This window comes from Chrysemys picta, chromosome 13 (genome assembly GCF_011386835.1).
Source record: "Chrysemys picta bellii isolate R12L10 chromosome 13, ASM1138683v2, whole genome shotgun sequence".
Classification (NCBI taxonomy): domain Eukaryota; kingdom Metazoa; phylum Chordata; order Testudines; family Emydidae; genus Chrysemys; species Chrysemys picta.
The window spans coordinates 36,716,722-36,737,898 of record NC_088803.1 but is presented as its reverse complement, the minus strand read 5'-3'; the positions used below and the strand labels follow the sequence as shown (position 1 = coordinate 36,737,898).

At 47.3% G+C, this 21,177-nt stretch overlaps 2 protein-coding genes and 1 non-coding gene across 6 annotated transcripts in view; all 3 read left to right on the top strand.

Annotated features, from left to right (window-relative positions):
- Nucleotides 1–3,275: 3,275 nt before the first annotated feature.
- Nucleotides 3,276–7,622, top strand: TP53RK (TP53 regulating kinase). The gene is made up of 2 exons (XM_005304644.4): nt 3,276–3,544; nt 6,992–7,622. Exons 1-2 carry the CDS (start codon nt 3,307–3,309, stop codon nt 7,468–7,470), a joined length of 717 nt encoding a protein of 238 aa, XP_005304701.2. The 5' UTR covers nt 3,276–3,306; the 3' UTR covers nt 7,471–7,622.
- Nucleotides 7,623–8,626: 1,004 nt separating this feature from the next.
- The window catches only part of LOC101936487 (tyrosine-protein phosphatase non-receptor type substrate 1-like), a 21,378-nt gene continuing 8,827 nt past the window's right edge, over nt 8,627–21,177 (top strand). For 2 of the 4 annotated variants that reach the window (XR_010592268.1, XM_065565957.1), the window contains exons 1-7: nt 8,629–10,270; nt 14,307–14,648; nt 15,592–15,921; nt 17,216–17,335; nt 18,214–18,573; nt 18,703–19,011; nt 19,958–20,272. Coding sequence is in view for 3 of the 4 variants with exons in the window: in XM_065565957.1 (XP_065422029.1) it covers nt 10,231–10,270; nt 14,307–14,648; nt 15,592–15,921; nt 17,216–17,335; nt 18,214–18,573; nt 18,703–19,011; nt 19,958–20,272 (1,816 nt within the window). In the remaining variant the exon portion in view is untranslated. Of the gene's footprint in view, nt 10,271–14,306; nt 14,649–15,591; nt 15,922–17,215; nt 17,336–18,213; nt 18,574–18,702; nt 19,012–19,456; nt 19,509–19,957; nt 20,273–21,177 lie in introns of those variants that run through there. The other 2 variants (XM_065565959.1, XM_065565960.1) reach the window with 2 other exon arrangements.
- Nucleotides 9,846–9,975, top strand: LOC112060125 (small nucleolar RNA SNORA5). The gene has a single exon (XR_002889420.1). It is a non-coding gene; the product is annotated as a small nucleolar RNA SNORA5 (small nucleolar RNA).

The window sequence follows — 21,177 nt, the reverse complement described above, 5'->3', positions numbered from 1 at the left end:
CCCTCCCCACCCAAACTTCCTGCCAGAGCCTGCACCCCAAACCCCCTCCTGCACCCAAACTCCCTCCCAGAGCCTTAGGCAGGTGCTTGTGCGGGGACTTGGACCCGTTCTGGGCACCACCAAAAATTATACAAACCTGCCGCCCCGGTCACATTCTATTAATTTAAGGCTAGATAGAGCCTGGCCTTCACGCTGGCGAGCAGTTGGAAGGCTCAGGGTGAGCAGGGGCCTTCCTTGCCCCTTGCATGGCCCATAGAAGAGCCTGACACAGCTGTTTTGCCTGTGCTATGGGGAGTGCAGGGACCACCGTGCTCCCCTGGGGGCACGTAACAGCTCCAAGTGGGTGGGAAGGAGCCAGGACAATATCCCTGCACACACTGGAATTTGTGCACCCCAGAAAGCAGTATAGCAGCCTCCCAGCATTCTGCCTCCCGGAGCTCCCTGCTGGGGTAGTGCAGCAGGACTGCGCCTTGAAGGACTGTAAGCTCCATGGGCAGGAACCGGATCCTTGTCTGTGCCTTGTGCAGCATGGAGCATGCTGCCAGCACTTGGAATGACTAATCCCAGCCCTGCCCATTTACCCTCTATTGCGGGTCCCACTCAGCAGCTCGTAGCAAGGCTCTGTTCTGTACAGAAACAGAATAATTCATTTCTTTACACACGCACACTTCCTGGCATGCTCTTCTGCGTATCACATCCAAGCGCTCTCCTGCTCATGGTGACTTCACTGAGGTGCTGGAGGCTGAGGTCCTGGCAGGGAGCATGGGGGAAGGTGTGGGTACCAAGCGTTTATCCCTGATGGGATGGCACAGCAGAGATGCAGGCAGTGCCCCAGCTTTGCAGGCAGCTCAGCAGCTGCAAGAGTGCTCTGAGTTCCTGAGTCCCATTCCTGCAGTTGCAGCATCAGAAGTTAAAGGAAGTTTCGTTCTTAGGGGGACAAGGCTGAAGGGCAGCTTCTCACAAGGGGAGGCAGCGGGAGTGATGATCTATCACATATTAGTTATATGCTATTTACTGAGTGCATCATAGAGAGGAGGGAAGCAGGGTGTAGTGGGGAATGAGGAGGTATATAGTGGAAGGCGGAAATATAGAGGGGGCACACAGAGAGTGGGCAGTGCGAGAAGGTGGTATAGACAGGATAGGGTAATACATGATAGAAGGGTAGTATAGAGGGGCTGGGTCATACATAGCCAGAGGGCAGTATACAGGGGATAGAGTGATCTGTGGCGAGAGGGTGGTATAGAGGAGCGGAGTGATAAGACCTGAGTAGGGTTGCCAACTTTCTAATCACACAAACCCGAACACCCCTGCCCTGCCCCTTTTCCGAGGCTCTGCCCCGCTCACTCCATCCCTGCTCCCTCTGTTGCTTGCTCTCCCCCACCCTCACTCACTTTCACCGGGCTGGGGCAGGGGGTTGGGGTGTGGGCAGGGGGTGAGGCTTCCGGCTAGGGGTGTGGGCTCTGGGGTGGGGCCAGAGATGAGGGGTTTGGGATGAAGGAGGGGGCTCTGGGCTGGGGCAGGAGGTTGGGGTGCAGGAGGGGTTCGGAGTGCAGGGTCCCAGTGGCGCTTACCACGGCTCCCAGAGGTGACCACCAGGTAGGGTTACCATATCTAACAAATAAAAAAAGAGGACCCTCCACGGGCCCTGGCCCCGCCCATTTCCCCACCCCCAACTCTGCCCCTTCCCCACCCTATCTCCGCCCCCTCCTCCCTCCCACTCCCAGCCACACGAAAAGGGCTGCCCGAGCACTACCGGCTTCACGGTTTGCCGGGCAGCCCCCAGACCCTGCGCCCCCAGCCGGCGCTTCCCCAGCGCAGCTGGAGCCCGGGAGGGGAAGCGCCCAGCCGGGGGCACAGGGTCTGGAGGCTGCCCGGCAAACCATGAAGCCGGTAGCGCTTGGGCTTCGGCCAGCCCCCTTGCCTCCGGACCCTGCGCCCCCAGCCGGGCACTTCCCCTCCCGGGCTCCGGCGGCGCAGGGTCCGGAGGTATGGGGGCTGCCCAAAGCCCGTAGTGCTCGGCTCTTAAACAGAGCCGAAGAGTCGGGGAGGAGCAGAGCCGCCGCGGCCGGAGGCTCTGCTCCTCCCCTGACTCTTCGGCTCTGTTTAAGAGCCGGGCTGCCCGAGCGCTACCGGCTTCGGGCAGCCCCCATGCCTCCGGACCCCGCGCCCCTGGAGCCCGGGAGGGGAAGTGCCCGGCCGGCGGCTGGGGTCCGGAGGCAAGGGGGCTGCCTGAAGCCCATAGCGCTCGGGCAGCTCGGCTCTTAAACAGAGCCGAAGAGTCAGAGGAGGAGCAGAGCTGCCGCGGGAGGGGAAGTGCCTGGGCGGCATTTTCCCGGACATGTTCAGCTTTTTGGCAATTCCCCCCGGACGGGGGTTTGAGTGCCGAAAAGCCGGACATGTCCGGGAAAAAGAGGACGTATGGTAACCCTACCACCAGGTCCCTGCAGCCCCTAGATGCATGGGCGGCTAGGGAGGCTCCGCACACTGCCCTCACGCTCACAGCTCCCATTGGTCGTGGTTTCCAGCCAGTGGGAACTGCGGAGCCGGCACTGAGATGGGCGCAGCGCGTGGCATCTCTGTGGCCGCCATCTGTCAGGCCGACTGGAGCCACCAGGGTCCGTTTTCGACTGGGCGTTCCCATTGAAAACCATACGCCTGGCAACCCTAGACCTGAGAAGGCAGGAGGGACCCCAGAAGGGAGAGGCAGTAGTATAGAGGGGTGGGGTGAGGTGATTCATAGTGGGAGGGCGGTATGGTGGGGGGGAGTGATGGAATTGGAAAGTATCAGGGGGTAGCCGTGTCAGTCTGTATCTACAAAAACAACAAGGAGTCTGGTGGCACCTTAATGACTAACAGATTTATTTGGGCATAAGCTTTCATGGGTAAAAACCTCACTTCTTCGGATGCATGGAGTGAAAGTTACAGATGCAGGCGCTGCCTAGAGGGACTATAAAGGAGAGAGGGCGGTATAGAGGGGCGGGGTGATACACGGGAAGAGCGGTATGGGGGGGCGGGGTGAAGCTCAGAGAGGGAGGCCGCGAGGCCGGTATGGGTTAGCAGGGTGCTCCCGAGGCCGGTGTAACGGGCAGCAGCCGCAGGCTGGCAGGGCAGGGCGGGGTTACAGGCTCCTCCCTTTAATGCTCTCCTGGGTGGTTCGGCTATTTCCGGTAGCCGAACCCGAGGTTTCCCGAAGAGTCCCGGTAAGTCACGTGGCACGGAGGGGGCGGTGTCGTGTCCCTTTCCCGCACGCAGGTTACGCCGGCCACGGAGCTGACGTACGCAGGTAGCGTAGGGGCCGCCTCTATCATGGCCGGTGGGGGAGGCGAGGCGGGAGCGTGCGCGGTGTCTCCTCCGCCGCTGCAGGGGCTGCAGCTGGTGCAGCAGGGGGCCGAGGCGCGGCTCTACCGGGGACAGTTCCTGGGCCGGGCGGCCGTGGTCAAGCTCCGCTTCTCCAAGCGCTACCGGCACCCGGCGCTGGAGGAGCGGCTGAGCCGGCGGCGGACGGCGCAGGAGGCCCGCTCCTTGCTGCGCTGCCGCCGGGCAGGTGGGGCTGAGAGATGGGGGGGCTCAGCCTAGGGGTGTCGGGGGGGGCTTAGCTCAGGGGCAGAGGGGGGCTCTGTGGGTGTGGGGTGGGTTTGCTGGGAGGGGTGAGTCTGTGGTGAGGTGTCAAGTATCATGTGGTGAGGTGGGGGCTGCTTGTGGGGCAAGGAGGGGTGGGGGAGCCTAGGAGGAGGTGGGGGGCTCTGTGGTGTGGGGCTGAGCTGGAGAGGTACAGGAATGAGTCTAGGGCAGGGGTTCTCAAACTGGGGGTTGGGACCCCTGGGGGTCACAAAGTTATTATATGGGGGGTCATGAGCTGTCAACCTCCACCCCAAAACCCGCTTTGCCTCCAGCATTTATAATGGTGTTAAATGTATAAAAAAGTGTTTTTAATTTATAAGGGGGGTTGTACTCAGAGGCTTGCTATGTGAAAGGGGTCACCAGTAAAAAAAGTTTGAGAGCCACTGGTCTAGGGAGAGATAGGAGCTGCTTGTATGGAAGGGTCTTGGCACTGGTTGGGGAGAGGGTTGTATCGTGAATGGAGCCATCAGCACCTCTTTACACTTTTTCATAACCCCAGGTAACAGGGCTTTTAGTCAAATTGAAAGGCAACAAAAACCTACACAAAAGGACTTATTTAAAATCCAGCACACAATTGTCCTGAGTGACTTGCTGCCACAGGATATTGTTTTCTGTGGTCCTCATTGTAGTATCTGAACATTTCACAATATTACTGTATTCACAGAGTATACTGATAGTATTTAGAAAGAGGCTTGGGCTTTTCTGTGTTGGGGAAGTAATGGAAATAGGTGTTCTCCAACAGGGCCCTGCATGATTATTCTGAGATCTTGTCTACAATTAAAATGTAGAGTGACATATCTATGGGCTTGGATAAACTTGCAAGTTAGAGCGCATTAAAGCAGCCCCGGGCGCCCTAACTCCTGAGGTGTCCACGCTCACAAGGCACGTTGATCACCTGGATTCTGCTCCTGGTAATCCACCTCCACAAGAAGCATAAAGCTTGCTGTGCCCTGGCTGAAATGCCCGGGCGTCAGTGTGGACAAGGTGTTGCATTACTGCGCTGTGATTGGCCTTCGGAAACGTCCCATAATCCCCTGAAGTCAAGTGGCCACTCTTCTCATTGTTTTGAAATTGGCTGCGGCATGCAGATTTCCCCTTTCAGAGCTCTGTTTCTGACAGCCAGCATGCTTATCTGCTCCGGGACAAAGCAAACCATTAGTGTGGAATGCTGCTGTTGTGAGGAGGGGAGGTCTATTGCTATCTGAACTTAAAAGACTGCATGCTGACACACTCTCTGCCCCCCAAAACACAGTCTCTCCCCCCACATACACACCACACACTCCTGTCACACACACACACCCCCATTTGAAAAGCACATTCCAGTCACTTGCACACTGGGATAGCTACCACAATGCACTGCTCTTTGTGGCGTTGCAAGAGCTGCTAATGTGGCCACGCCAGTGCGCTTGCAGCTGACCGTGTAAACACATGGCCGCGTTTCCCCTGCTCTGGTCTCCGAAGGCTGGTTTTACTGCCAGCGCTCTACATCTGCAAGGGTAGCCAAGCCCTATGTTGCTCAGAAGTTGGGAAAAGTTCACAACTCTGAGCGTAGTAGCTATTCCAACCTGACCTCTAGTGTAATTGTGGCTAGGTTGACAGAAGAATGCTTCCCTTGACCTAGCTATCAGGGTTGGAAGGTGGCTTGCCTACAGTGATAGAAAAATCCCATCTGTCACTGTTGGAAGCCTCTATAGTGCTACAGCACTTTAGTTGTGCTGCTGTAATACCTGTAGGGTAGACAAGCCCATATTCTGAAGTAGTGTCAACACAAGAAGCTATTCTGGATGCTATCGTGCCCTAAATTAACACTTTACCTTACTCTGAAGTAACTTTCAAGTGTAGACAAGCTCTTGGATGATTAAAATAATAGGAACCAGCCTAAGTTATAGTGGGGCAAAAGTGAAGCAGGGAGATAAAACCTTGATCTTCAGGGCACCATCCACTAATGCAGGGGATCTCAAACTTCATTGCAGTGCGACCCCCTTCTGGCAACAAAAATTATTACATGACCCCAAGATGGGGGGCTGAAGCCCGAGCCCACTGCCCTGGGTGAAGGGGCCAAAGCCTGAACCCCACCGCCCCGGGGAGGGGAAGTAAAGCCTGAGGGCTTCAGCCGCAGGCAGGGGATCTGTAACCTGAGCCCCGCTGCCCAGGGCCGAAGCCCTCAGGCTTGAGCTTTCGGCTTCAGCCCCGAGTCCCAGCAAGTCTAAGCCAGCTCTGGTGACCCCATTAAAACAGGGTGATATATATCTTCATCTGTAATTTCAAGATTCTTGTATGGTATTTTTTCTTCTCACAAAGAGCAAATAACTGGTATGTGTGTCTTTGTCATTTTCCTGATTTATGGTACTTGCTCAGGATCTGCTCAAAATGCAGCCATGCCTAGGACAAAATCTTAGCATATATTCTGCATCTGCCAGACAAATGTGTTGTCTGGCCGAGTGATTAATCCTGTATTCCACTGAAAGTGCAGGGGGGATTTAAGGATACATAATGAAATTTCAGGAGTTGAAATTTAGAGCTTGTCTACATTATGGGGGATCCAGTGGTATAGCTACAGCGCAGTAGCCATGTCGGCGTAATTCTGTGGTGTTGTCACATTCTACAGTGATGGAAGGGTTTTTTGTTTTTTTCCCCAGAGTGTTAGCCATGTTAGTCTGTATCAGCAAAAAGAACGAGGAGTACTTGTGGCACCTCAGAGACTAATAAATTTATTTGAGCATAAGCTTTTGTGGGCTAAAACCCACTCATCGGATGCATGCAGTGGAAACTACAGTAGGAAGATATATATACACAGAGAACATGAAAAAATGGGTGTTGCCATACCAGCTGTATACTATCCTACTGTATTTTCCACTTCATGCATCTGACGAAGTGGGTTTTAGCCCATGAAAGCTTATGCTCAAATAAATTTGTTAGTCTCTGAGGTGCCACAAGTACTCCTCGTTCTCTTTGGGGTTTTTTTTTTTTTTGTTGCTATTGGAAAACCACCTCCTTGAGTGACGGTAGGTAGGTTGATGGAAGCATTTTTCTGTCAACCTAGCTGTGTCCTATGCCGAGGGTTGGGTTGGCAAAGCTATAGTAGTTGGGTGTGGCTTTTTCACATCTCTGAGCGCCATTGCTCTGGCGACCTATATTCTAAGTGTAGACCAGGCATTAGGCAGGGCAGTAAACTTAACACTGCTAAACTTGGACTTGTCAGTGCACTAGAGGTCAGGATTTTGAGCTTCTGTCCCAATTCCAGGATAGTGTTGTAAACTTCTAAGAGTGCATTTGATTTATGTAATTATAAATTTTGAATATCTTAAAGCAAGCTTAAAAATTCTTATAAGCTAAAGGCTAGCATTTCTTCAACTCTTTTTTTTAATAGGGATTTCTGCACCAGTCGTTTACTTTGTGGATTATGTCTCCAACTGTATATATCTTGAAGATATCCTAGAATCAACTACAGTTCGGGATTATATAACTTCTGTACAGCAAAGTGGAAAGGATACCAGTAACCTCTTTCTCTTAGCAGAAAAGATAGGTGAGGTTTTGGCACGAATGCATGATGAGGATCTTATCCATGGAGATCTTACAACTTCCAACATGCTTTTGCGACCACCAGTAGAAGAGCTGGACCTGGTGCTGATAGATTTTGGATTGAGTTTTATTTCTGGTCTTCCTGAGGATAAAGGAGTTGATTTGTATGTTTTGGAGAAAGCTTTTCTGAGTACTCATCCAAACACAGACACACTGTTTGAAGCCCTGCTGAAGAAGTACTCTGCTACATCTAAAAAATCAAGTCTAGTGATCAAAAAGCTGGATGAAGTACGACTAAGGGGAAGAAAGAGATCCATGGTTGGATAGAAGAAGAAAGCAGAATTTGTGGGAGGGTAGGGCAAATGTAACTTCCTATGATGTGCAAATGTGCTTGTTTATTAATTGTTTGGTCTTATTTCATAATTCACCATTTTGGTAGCTTTCATTGTCAAATGTACAATAAACCAGTTTAATCCCAACATGTTGGTGATCCTTGTATAGCAATCTGACAAGTGGCTCAGAGTAACCAAGTTAATGATAGGTGATGGGAGTGCAGGTGGGAAAGTAACAGCTGAGGTGGGAACAGTTGCTTTTCTTGTCTCCTAATGATCAGATATCCCTTTTTAAAAAGAAAAATCCAATATTTGTAGTGTGATTTGCTATGCAAATATAAAGCTTGTATTGTTAGAGCATTAAAAATGTTATGTTTATTGCAGTAAATTTGGGAAAGTGTAAATTTTGGCTCTGTTTTCAAATCAACTTTGTTTTCTTAAGCCAATAGTCAGTTACATCAGTAATAGAAATGACCAAGTCCTCTGCTGAGGATCTTTCAGTTAAACAAAAGTGTTGCAACTTTCCATGCAGAGTTTCTGTAAGAAGCAGTGCTTCCACTCTGACTGTTTAGGCCCTCTAAAATAAATCAAAAAAATTTTTTTTAATCAGAGTATAGCAACAGCGGAATGCCATAGTGGATCAGAGATGAGGTCCATCTACTCTGGTATCCTGTTTCCAACACTGGTCAATATCAGATACTTCTGAGGAAAATGTATTCTTGGGGGAATTCTGCACCAAAAAATTAAAATTCTACATATTTTATTTGTCAAAACACAATATAATCATGCCATTTTCAATTATTTGGTAATTTATTTCAAAATACCTGTCATCAAGTATGTCTGTAATGATACAGATGACAAAAAGGATTCCCCCCAGAAGTAGGGAGTTAAAGAAACCCCTAGGACAATCCAGTTCCTGTTTCTCTGTTATGCTTTCGTTGGGTGCCTCACTCTTGGTGTGTCACATACACCCACATCCTCAGAGTCCAGCTGCAGGTTCTGCTCCGAAGTTTCATTACTGCCTGCCAGGCCCAGACAACTCGTACCTGCTGAGAGAGAGAGAGAGAGAGTGTGTGTGTGTGTGTGTCGGGGGGGGGGGGGCACAATTTAAAGGTTCGGCTGCCAGCTTGAGTCATGTCTCCCTTTCCTCCCCCCCCCCCCCCCGGCAGGCTTCACCCCCTCCTTACTTAAGTCTCCCCTCCTGGAAAGCAGCAGCCCCTCCCTGCAGCTCCCAGCTATTGCTTCTGCCTCTTCTGGCAGCTGCTGTGCAGGGAGGGGGTCTGGGGGCACGATGTGACTGAGTGGGGCCAGCAAACCTGGGCACTGCAGCCTGCCCAAGCCTCCTGGGGAGCTGGGCTCCGGTGGATCTTAGCAGTGGGCAGCAGCTCTGCAGTGCCAATTCTGCAGGGGATGGGAGGGAATTAAATTCTGTGCAGAACATTAATTCTGAGCAAACTTTGTGTTGTGCAATGGTGCAGAATTCCCCCAGGAGCCAAAATGTAAGAATTCTGCAGTTGGCAGATGTGGGCTAATCAGCCCCCCACATCGTGATCACTCATACATCTAAGCCCTGAACCACACTTTTAAACATTAATTGGAAATATGTTCTTAGCATTAGCTACTATAACTGGATATTCTTGTCATCTGTATAAATGTCCAATTCCTTCTTGAATGTTAAGTTCTTAGCCTCTGACTTTTGGTGGCAATCAGTTCTACACTCTAATTATGTATTTATTTCTTTTCATCAGTTTAGAACTTGTCACCTTTGTTCCCTTGTTCCTGTGGTATGAAATGGGGAGAGCAGAAACTCCTCATCTACCATCTCTATACCATACCTTATTTTATACTTTTATTCCCTGTTGTTTATGTCCTTTCCAAAATACAGAATCTGCATCTTTTCAATCTCTCTTCCTATGAGCTTTTTCCATGGACAAGTAGTGCAGACAAGCCCTAATCATTCTTGTCACCCTTCTCTGAACCTCTTCTTATTTTGTAATAACTACTGCTGTAAATCAGTTTTATTTTTCCTGTGACATTTTTGTAACCATGGCTCATCTGCACACTTTGGGGAAGCTGGGTGGTATATTTGTTTGTATCTTAAGGAACCCTGAGATTGGGGGCAGGCCCCTGGGTCTCGGGCAGCCCCCAGGGCTTGTGGGAGGGAGCATGGTGAGTTTCTTTGTCCCGGGGGAAGAGAACGGGCGCACAAGGGGTCCGCCCCTCGCTCGGTGGGGAAGGCGGCACCCTAGAAGCCGCTGCCATGCCGGCAATCGGAGCGAGACGCCTACCAAGCAGCTCCGTGGCTCCGCTTTAGCGCCGCAGCCTGAGAGCGGGGAGGAGCCGAGTTCGGGGCCGCTATTCTCCTCCTCGTGCAAGCGTCCTAGCGCTTCGGGCTGCCCGTGCCCGGCGCGTATTCACTTCCTTGCCAGAGAAGTTTGCCCAGGTCAAGTGCCCGGTTCCCCCGCCGTGGGAGCCGGGTTCCACCGGCCCGGGGACAATTTTACGAGGCGGCCGAGGAGAGCGACTCCCTGCTCTGACCCCCCCCCCCCCCTTGCCCTGCAGCGCCCTTTCCTGAGCCAAGCCCCTGGCTGCACCCCGCTGTGTGGGGGCATCAGTCTTAGCTTTCCAGGCACGTCTGGGGGCGGGGCCCTTCTCGGGGCGAGGCAACTCCTGGCTGCGCTAACTTCTCCAGCAGTTCAAAGTGCACCTGCTGCGGCGGCTCCTTCCCGGCTCCCCGCCCTGCCCACACCGGACTATGGAAGCGCTGCTCATGCTGGTGCACCTCGTGGCTGCAGGTATGGACGCTCCCCTCTTCCTCTGCCCTGCGGCTTGGGCTGTGCCTGCTGGAGGCGGCGAGTGACACGGGAGGCTCCCTTTGCTGCCCCTCCCGCCGCCTTCCCCTCCTTTGCCGCTGCTGTATTTCCAATCAATGACCCGTCGTTGCCAGCCAGACTCCGCCGCCTCTATTCGCCTTTGTGCAGGACCTTGCTCCTTGAGTGGGTCTGTTCAGCTGGGGCTATTCCCGAAGGAAGATACTGTTCAACAGCAGCAAAGGCGGCAGTGTTGGGCCTTTGGGGATTTTTTTTAAATCAGTCGGAGTTGAGGTTGAACACAAACCCAAAGTGTCACCGCAACGAGAGGGAGGAAAGTCCCGAAGTTGGCGGTGGTCTTGTGGTTTATTTAAGTAGCAGGCTAAGTAGGCTGGGAAGGATTAGATTTTTATCAGTAAATGTCAGTTTCACGGTACACACAGGAACTGGCAAAACATTTCTATCAGTAATCATCGAAAGTTACAGCTGGGCAAAGTAAGAAAAATGCTGCCTGATAACTTCTTAAGAGTCTAAATCCAGTGATTCAGACTTTGAATTCGGCTCGTTACAAATGGGCTAGTGAACAGGTCGGATTGCTTGATTTGAGGGTATTTACTGTGGACATTTTGACATGTGATATTGACAGTTTGTGTTTGGTTATAAAGCTTTAACTGATTGAATTTCAATGTCTATTGTCATTAAATAATTGTCTGACCCCCATAATTTCCCACAACTATAAAAATGTAAATAGATAAAAATAGAAAAAAGCTTTAAAACCCATCTTGTGCAGCTATGCAAATTTAAATTGATAAAAATCTTTAAAATTCTTAAAAATAAAATTGATATATATGTGTGTGTGTGTGTGTGTAAACCAATTTCTGTCAAGCCTAACTCATAGTTTCTGGTAACTGCACCTGTATTCCCCCTCCATGGTTCCTCTAGGACATTCACTTAAAGGTTTCTGGTTCCCAGCCATCACCTCTCTTGAGCAGAGACCTGCATCTCTCTCTCTCTCCTCACAGGGGATTTTAAGGCTGCACAGCTCCTTGGATTACACTGTGATATCCTCAGCAAGCCAGACTGCCTAAACAGGCGAGCATCTGCATGTTGCTTTCTCCCTGAAGGCTATAGCCCATGTATTGCCCACAGTTACAGGTTACCACATAGCTCCTTTTAAGCAAGTACATTTATTCTTAAGGTAAAAACAGGACAGAGAAAACAATAAAAGAATCTACACACATGCTAGAACGGTTACCACTGGTCACCCCCAACACCAACCTAGCACACTGGTAGCTTTCAGTCTTTGAAAACCCACCACTGGATTTTTCCTGTGGTTGAAAGTTCATATCCATCTTAGCTCCAGAACCAGAACAAGGGCTGGGCAGAGCATTAGTTTCTTTATACAGCTTTGGCCTTTGATCTTCTACAATGGGTAATCAACAAAGACCCTCTCCTCTGGATGTAGCTTGAAAAGGCTGGGTTTTTGCATAACCAGAGTTGGATAACGTGCATTAACTGCACCCTAGGTATCCCCAGGAACTGCAGTTAATGCTTATTGTCCCAAAAGTCCATACTTGTCTGGCATTTTCAATAGAGTCTTTTGAACTCCCCATTCCTACATTGGTCATATCTTGCCCCTAGAGAGATTACATGAACTTAATACAATAAGATCTTTCAGGGATATTGCGACATTGCCATATCTGTCACACATGGTGCTATATGCTAGATAAACTTATGCCAGACAAATAATAGGTCCCTCCTCAAAAGAGTTTACATTCCAGAGATATGAGTGGCTATGTTGCAACACAATACAGAGCAAACATAGAATATCAGGGTAACTAATATTTGGAATGCTTCACAGAACAGGGCTAGAAAAGTAATAGTATTTTACACTAATTGTTTGGAATGTGTAACAACTTGCATCTAAAGTGAAGGCAAATTTGGCCCAAAGTGTCTTCAGCTTCCAAGTTTGAGGGTTTCAGTTTTAAGGGCCAAATTCTGCTCTTGGATGCACCTACAGGGCTCCTGTTAATTTCACTGGAGATTCCCGTTTTCAAGTGCATCAAGAGCAGAATGTGGCCCGAAGAGCTGTGTTGTACCAATAAATAAAATAAATAAGAATTCAAAGGAGATAACATGAAAACTATTCTGAACATTTGCCATTTGGGGAAGTTGAAGTGGGGGTGGGGGGAAGGAGAAAAGGAAATGTTATGTCCATTAAGAACTATCCAAATTCCACAACTGCAGTCCAAGTGGAAAATATAATCTCCTGACTTGTTTAGTAATAAATAAGGTTAGTTTTATTAAAGGTATGTTTGACTACAGTGGCATAGTTACAAAAAAAGAAGTCTGATTAATTTCTGAAATCTCCGATACCAAAGAGCGCAGTTGGCTCCCTAACATGGCTAGGTTTATTTCAGACAGGAATCTGGAACAAACATGTGGAACAATTTCTATAGCAGACCTTTTACAAATTGGGAAGAGATGTTCCACAGACAGAAATGTATGACAGTGACTTAGAAAAGCAAACGGTACCATCAGCTTGAAATCTAGCCAATTAAAAAAAATGAATGAAAAGTTGTTTCAGGTCTTATCTTGATCTCTTGAGTCTTAATTGTGTTTTTTACAATTACATTTTCTGAACTCGCACAATTAAAAGAGGAAACTGACTAAGATCACGATCCACCATTTGTTTCAGTTGGTGTGAATCCTACACCTATGTAATACCCCATTGACTTCAATGGGGCTGCACATGGGTGCAGACATCCTTGCTAGCAGATCTGAGACCTGTGCTTGGCATAGTGTGCTGTCAAAGGCATGGAATAAACAAACAAAAAATGAATCCAACTCCCCTCTCTAATCCTTTTCACGTGCTACTTGTAACAAGGGTAAGGAAATACATTTGAGACAGATGTGTAATTTTTATGTTGACAGTAGGGTGACCAGATGTCCTGATTTTATAGGGACAGTCCTGATTTTTGTGTCTTTTTCTTATATAGGCTCCTATTACCCCCGTCCTCTGTCCCGATTTTCCACATTTGCTGTCTGGTCACCCTAGTTGACAGTGTCCCATTGAGTAAACAATGACATGTCTGGTGCTCCAAAGCATCAATATATTGGTCACCCCATCTCAAAAAAAGATATATTAGAATTGGAAAAGGTACAGAGAAGGGCAACAAGACAACAAGAATGAATAGGGGTATGGTATAGGTTCCATATTGGGAGAGATTAAAAAGACTGGGACAGTTCAGCTGGGGAGGGAGGGGGGGGGGAGATATAATAGCAGTCTGTAAAATCATGAATGGTGCGGAGAAAGTGAACAGGGAAGTGTTATTTACTCCTTCACATAACACAGGAACTAGGGGTCACCCAATGAAATTAATAGGCAGCAGGTTTAAAACAAAAAAAGGAAGTATTTCTTCACACAATGCAGAAAAAACTTATGGAACTCGTTGCAGGGGATGTTGTGAAGGCCAAAATAATAACTGGGTTGAAAAAAGAATTAGATAAATTCATGTTTATGAACTATGGCGATTAGCCAAGACGGCTATTAGCCAAGATGCTCAGGGATGCAACCCCATGCTCCGGGTGTACCTAAACCTCCAACTGCCAGAAGCTGGAACTGGATGACAAGGGATGGCTCACTTGAAATTGCCCTGTTCTGGTCATTCCCTCTGAAGCATCTGGCTCTGGCCTCTGTCAAAAGAGAGGCTACTGGGCTAGATGAACCTTTGGTCTGACTCCGTCTGGCTGATCTTATGTTCTATGTTCTTATAGGGCTCAGTTCCTAAAAATATCAATCCCCTCAGATATGTGTCTGATGGCTTTGATTTATCCACAGGACAGGTACAACCATAGAAGCACGAATGTCCCCACCCCAGCACAGTGATGTGACTCCATCCTGATCCTAGGCAAGCCCCTAATTAGGGCTGAGAGGGAGAATTCAGTCTCTATAGCTCCTTTTCCTGTTACTAAGACTGATAGTGAGTGCCAATTGCATGTTCGTTTGTTTTATTTTTAGCTACATTGGAAATCAAGACCAGCCCTTCCCCAGTATTCTGTCTGGTGGACAAATATATTGAGTTGCATTGTAATTTTACAATCTGGAAGAGTGTTAAATTGGAGGATGTGGCAGTGAAATGGACCATAAACAATGAATTTGGAGAGAAGACCGTATACCAGTTTGATGGAAAGCATACGTTATATCACCGGAATGGGGCCTTGGTGAATCCTCAATTACTAACCCAGGGCAGCGCATCACTGAACCTGCATAATGTGACATTAGATGACGAAGGGATCTACACATGCACTGTTTTAATAACCCCGCAATATGGAAGTGGGACAATCCAGCTCCAAGTAAGAGGTACTCAATACTATTAGCTATAAAACAGAAACAACCAACCAATGTGTAACTTTGAGGCCAGTCAAAGGGTTGAGTTAAGACATGATACTGTGATGTAATGAAACAGTAGCCTTATTTTAGCCTTGGAGATTTTCATCTTTAGGAATTCCTAATTACTTCATAAACTACCGAATTGGGACAATAGGGTGTCAGATAAATGGGAGTATTCTGTATTAATAAACTCATTTTACAGATGGGGGAAATTGAGATATAGAGAATAACTGACCTGCCCAGAGTCACACAGTGATGATAGAACTGGGTCTAGAACCAAGAGGCCTGATTCCCTATCCCCAGCCTGCAGTAAACACTAAACCGCATATGGATAGGAAGTGACTCTTTTGGAATAGGAGCACTGAATATTAAACAAACCCCTATAATTTCTCTTGCCACTGCCTACAGCCAGCAGTTCATTCTCCAGTGACTGTTTTGAATTATTTTTAGGCACTTGTTTGAGGATAACTGCAGCAAATGTTTCTTAGGGGATCATCAAGTGCTTTCCAGGTCCTTGTAGCCAGTTTAAAGTTGGCTTCTTTACTGTCTCTTTGATGCAATGATTTAGTCACAGTCTGGCTTGTTTACATGTTAACGTTATAAGAGTAAAACTTTTGTAGAAAAGAAACTCTTCAGAGGAATTCTTACTGTGCGTCACTGGTGTGTATCTATCACTCATTTGTGCATTTACATTCTCCTTTTTATTTTGAACTACATTTTTACTAGTGTCCATTAGCACTCAGTCAGTATTTTGAATCTAGTCTTATTCACTTAATGCCATGTAACACTGTATTCCCAATTTTAACTATCTACTCAGAAGCAAAATTAGTGTCTGGTGCTAATTAGGAATCTTTTATGGGGAATCATGAGCAACAGGATCTTGTTTATGCATGACTGTGATCTGTCTTCCCAGCTCAGCCTACAGTGTTGCTGTCACCCCAAAACCCTGAAATTACAGCAGGGGGAGAGAAAACCTTTTCCTGTGATGTTCATCAATTTTACCCTCAAGAAATTGACATCTCCTGGCTGGTTAGGAAGTATGGCAGTAAACACGAGAGGCCTTTAACGCAGGATATCTGCACGGGAGTCCCACTGGCTCATGATAAAAAGGGCATGTTCACCGTGCTGAGTCGGGTGACCCGAGAGGTGTCTGAAGAGGATGATGGATCCTTGTACATCTGTGAAGTCCGACATGAATCTCTGGAAAAGCCGCTGAGAGGAAATACAACCATATTTGTCACGAGTAAGTGGCCCAAGAACAGACTCTGAATAGCTCTGGTTGAAAATTTTTTAATGGCACAATTTTCTGTCAGAAAATGTAATTTTGCTGAAATCAAACTGTTTCATGGAAACGTGTTGGTTTGATGACATTTTTCAACAGGAAAAAGTTTAAATGAATCATTTTTTACTTTCTTTTTAATTTTGATAAGGTAAAAATGATTAATTTTGACTTTATCATTTTGATTAATTTTTGTTTAAACTTTTATATTATACTAAAATATTAGTTTTAATATATTGTATGTAGAGATTTAACATGTTAGAATATGCCATAGTTAATATTTTATATAACAATGTTTTGACATTACTGAAATTAAATGTTTCAGTTGTTCCACATCAAACTTTTTCTGAATTTTCATTTTGTAGAACATTTCAAACTTTCAGCTTTTCAGTTTGATTTGGAACAAAAACAAATTAAAAAATGTTGGGATTTCCCAGCAAATGGAAATTCTACTCTCTACGCATTGGGGAAATCCTAAGAAATGATTGATGGGAGAAATAATTTTAATAGGGGCAAAATCCTGCCTTAACTCCAGAAAGTCCTGAGTGCAGTAAAACCAGTGCCCAGGGGCTCAGGACTCCAGGGGCCTGCACAGGGGTTCTGCACTCTCTTCAGGCTGTGCTCTGTGTTGGCTCAATGCAACGGCATGCGGAAGAGATTGAGAGTAGGGTGGGGCTGTTGCAGATCCACCATCCACAGAAGAGGAATGCAGCATTCCCAGGGACTTTTGCAGCCTTGAGGCTTCAATAGCTGCTCCTGAGCTCTGCAGCCTGTATGGGAGATCTGCTTCTTCACCCTTGCAGTTCCCACAAATCTCCCCAGCTCACAGCCCCAGTTACTCAGGCTGTAGTTGAGGGCAGGAAAGCAAAAAACACTCAAATATCCTGTATATCAGCCTTCTCTAGCAAACTCATATTACCCCAATCCCTGCTTCATACCTTCATAGACATAGCCCTGTACCCAAAATAGCAAAGTTACTCCATGGCTCAGTTCACTCCTCTTTCAAGTGTGTTCTTCATGCACATGTCATCCAAAAGGCCTAGAATCCCTTGTCTTGCCTACACAGAACTGATTATAGCTTGACCTCTTTCTGACTCAATTTACCATCATGTAAAAGGGGGATAATAACAATAATACAGAAGTGCTGCACTTTCCAGGGCTGATGGGAAGCTTCATTAATTATTTGTAAAATGCTTTGAGATCCTTGGGTGGAATCTGATTATTTTAAATAGTTTCTAATGAATACATTTGTTTTCAGCCCCAAAGCAGTATCATCGGGATATTGGGTTCATTGTTGGAGTGGCTGCTGCTTGTATTGTGATAACTGGAGCGTGTAGTATATTTTTGACCATATTCTATCGGGAACAACTTATGAAAGGTAAATTTTTTTTTAAACAGTTGCACCCTTCAGCATCCTTCTAGCTGTGGTAGGCCTCCCATTTATATACTAATGGTAATAATAATTAATAACTAATAATAACTTAGCTAAGGGTTTGCTCTGCAAACAGTATGCTTCTTAGCTTATGTTAAAGGAAAGTTGGCCTAAAAATCAGAGCTAAAGCTTTCTCTAACCCAGAGTGTTAACAAATATCCTATTTGATTCTGAACCCCAAAGAAGGGAGTTGCTAACTTCTGTACTTCTATCTGATTTCCTTATGGATATTTTATATGTTAGGACACCTCAATCAGCTGTATGGCCCATGAGCAGACTCCTTGGGAAGCACCAATAGTAGGTAATCTAGCTTATTTGCCTGCATCATGGCAGGATTGATTTCATTTCCCTAAACCATCTGTCATGGACTAATCCAGTCATTAGAGGGATGCAAGCGGGTTTTAGCAACTATGGGAGACCAACCATAGAGGTTGGGGCACTATATTTAGCAGTCATAGCACTTGTCAGTACTGAAGGGATCACAAGGGTTTAATCAGATAGAAAAGATGGGTTTCAGCAACTGAAAGGGGAGTGGGCCCCCTCAACTCATCTTATTGCAAAGGGCCATTGCGTGGAGGAGGTCCTGGTTGTGTCTGAGCAAGAGTGATGACAAAGCAGGGCTCCCATAAAAGGTCCAGGGCTCTCTGCAGCTACACTTTGGGTCTTTTCTAGGCATGTACCCAGTGTGCTGATTTCACTCTGGCCAGTATTTCATATTTCACTCCTACTGTGAATATCACTACTTTATATATCCAGGAACCCCCAGTTCTGCTATGCCAGCATCTCACAGAGACTTCTAAATCCCAAATTTATCTTCTTTTCAGTGCCACCTCAGGTTTCCTTGATTAACAAACCAGATGTGATCCCGATTAATGAGAAGCTGAAGCTGATGTGCAACATAAATGGGTTTAGACCAAAAGCGATTAGTGTGAAATGGTACCGGAGAACCCCCCAAATGCCATCAAGTGAAGCTCCTGAAGAAGCCTCTTTTCTTCTGGGTCCGAGAGACGATATTACAGACAAGGCAAGGCAGCCTTTGGAAACCAATGGCAAGTTCTTCAGTGTTCCATCCTGTCTGACCTACACACCCACCATCCGGGATGATGGGGCAGTGTTTGAATGCAGCGTTGAGCACAGCGCACTGAAAAGCGCCATATGGATGAGCACCACGCTGAGTGTCACAGGTAAAAGCTCCCCCCCCCCCGCCTCCTGCCAGCAGATCTTCTTTTCTTACTGACTCCTTGCCAAAAACTGAACAGTAACTTTTTACAAGATTTCCCTAAACACACACGCTCTCTCTGTCTCCCTTTCAGCTCGGCCGACAAGTCTCTACATCACTAGCTGGCCTCAGGCTCCCATGGTAGGAGAGAAGCTCATTCTGAGCTGCGTAGTAGAGAAATTTTACCCAAAGGATATCACTTTGACTTGGTTTAGAAATGGACAACTGGTTAGCGATGTGACACAGTTTGGACCTTTCCCTTGTGAAATTGACTATTTCAGTGTCTGGAGCCAGACTGAGTTTATACTGACCAATGAGGAGGAAGGGGCAGTTTATATCTGTCAGATAAAACACAGCAGCTTTGGAAATATAGAAGAACTCTTCTATGAAGTTAACTTGCAAGGTAAGATACATGCCGTGAGTCAACTGCTGCAAATGATGCTAATAGTGGAGCTGCCTTTGAGAGGTTCAGCAGATTTGCACCACGAGGTGCAAAAGATTCAGAGCTTGGGAGGCAGGGTGGTCTATTGGCCCGTGCACAGGGCATAGTGCTAGGAAGTCCTGAGATCTAATCCTGGCTCTACCGCTGACTTGGAATGTGGCTTGGGGCAAGTCAGTCCTTGTTTTTCATCTATAAGATGTAGAGGATAGGGGTATTGTGACCATCAACTAAATATAAAGTGCTATGGAAGTATTAAGTATTTCTAGGTGAGAATGGTTTGATCACCTGGAATCTGAATGGGGCCTTTGGGTTAAAGACTGTAGAGGAAGCTAAGGAGCAGCTGAGTTCCTCCTAACCCAGCCTATTAGAGTGATTGCTGAATGGGCCTTCTGCTTTCTTGTCTTAGCCCCATTTCACACACTGATCTTCAGCGGTGGCGCAAAGTGGAACCGGCTCAGGTAATGCCCAAAATCTGGGATGAGGAAGAAGAGGTATGGTAGCTGTGGCTGAGTAGAGAGAGACCTTATTCAGCACAGTGCACTGTGTGTCAGTATGGGAGAGCCTGGGGATGTGATGGGGGCCTGGAGTACTGCGAGAGCCCCATGAGCTATAGGTACAGGGGAAAGAGCGTGACACACACAATGTTGGGCCAAGGTCAAAGCTACAGTCACACCCAAAAATTTCCATTGCCAGACCCGCAACATGCCATCAACAATCAAACCAGGCACAATTTGCAGCAGCTCTCACTGTGTGAGCTGTAGGCTCCCGCATTCTCATTATGACTGTCATGAATAATTCACCACTCCCATTGGTACAGTTATGCATCTTGGCCATGTGCCCTCTTCTTGACATTGGAGGTGACTCATCTAACCATCTGTCCTGCTGTGTGTTCTTTCAATTTGAACAGGGACACCCCCTGAAGTTCTCTGGATCACCACAGACCCCTCCATTCCTGTGGCGGGAGAGGAGCTGAGGCTGAACTGCAGGATCAATAACTTCTCCCCTAATGTGATCACTGTGAACTGGTTCCGAGATGGGCAGCTCCTGCAAGCGGGAGTCTGCCATTCAGTCTCCATAATGGGGGCCAATGGTTTGCACTCCATCTGGAGCGTTTTGAGAGTCACGCCCGGAAGGGAAGAGGAAGGAGCAGTGTTTACGTGTCGGGTGACACATGCTGCTTTAAGGGACTCTGTAGAAAGATCATACACTCTGCAGCTGCCTGGTATGTCCTGTACAGCATGTTTGATTGGATAGTTCATACAGTGCCTGAACAACGGAGATTAGTTTAAAGCGAAGTGTGGTCAAGGGGCCAAATGAGGCCTGTAGAGTGCCAGAGGGAGGCCTAAAGTGATGGTGTGAGCCGATGGCTGTGAGCTAGAAACTTAATGAGACCTGATCTCAGCTCTGACACAGACTCCCAGCATGCTTAATCTCTCCGCCTAAGAGCCCCCATCTGTCCAAACACTCACTTACGTAAGGGTGGAGCGAGGAGTGCTGTGTTTGTAAAGCGCCTCATTTCTAATTATTGTTATGTTATTAGAATGCAGCCTGTGGCTGCTCTCGGCATGTAAGCGTAGGACGGGAACAAAGCTGATCAACTGCAGGTTTTTAGGGCTGGTGAAATGTTATGAAACACAGAGCCTCGGAGTAGGCTCTAAGGTCATCCTAGCCCCTCCTGCATCCCAACAGCTAGAGGTGAGCACTGCACCAGGGGATGCTTGGACTTTGCTGGTGCGTTCCCCTCCCCCATCCCTCCTCCTCTTTTGTATTGGTCTCTGGCTACCAGATTTAGTCCTTGGGCTAGTTGGTGTCTGTTACATTTTCCAAGTCCTGCACTCATATATGGGATCCTCACTGTGGTCAGCGAATGCATCTTTCTGCATCACACATGGCAACATTTCGCCCAGGACAAATAAGGCACATTTTGTTTATGAACTTGCTCCATAGGGAAATGTCATTTTTATGGAGACATTTAAAAAAAAAAAAAAAAGAAGCTCTGCGGACTAGTGGTAGTGAGAACCCAAAATGTTTTACTCCATTGTAAAATGATGAACTTCCCCCCACCATCTGGCACGTGATTTTTTTTTTTCCATATCGGTGTAACAAAGCACACATCAGCAGTTACTG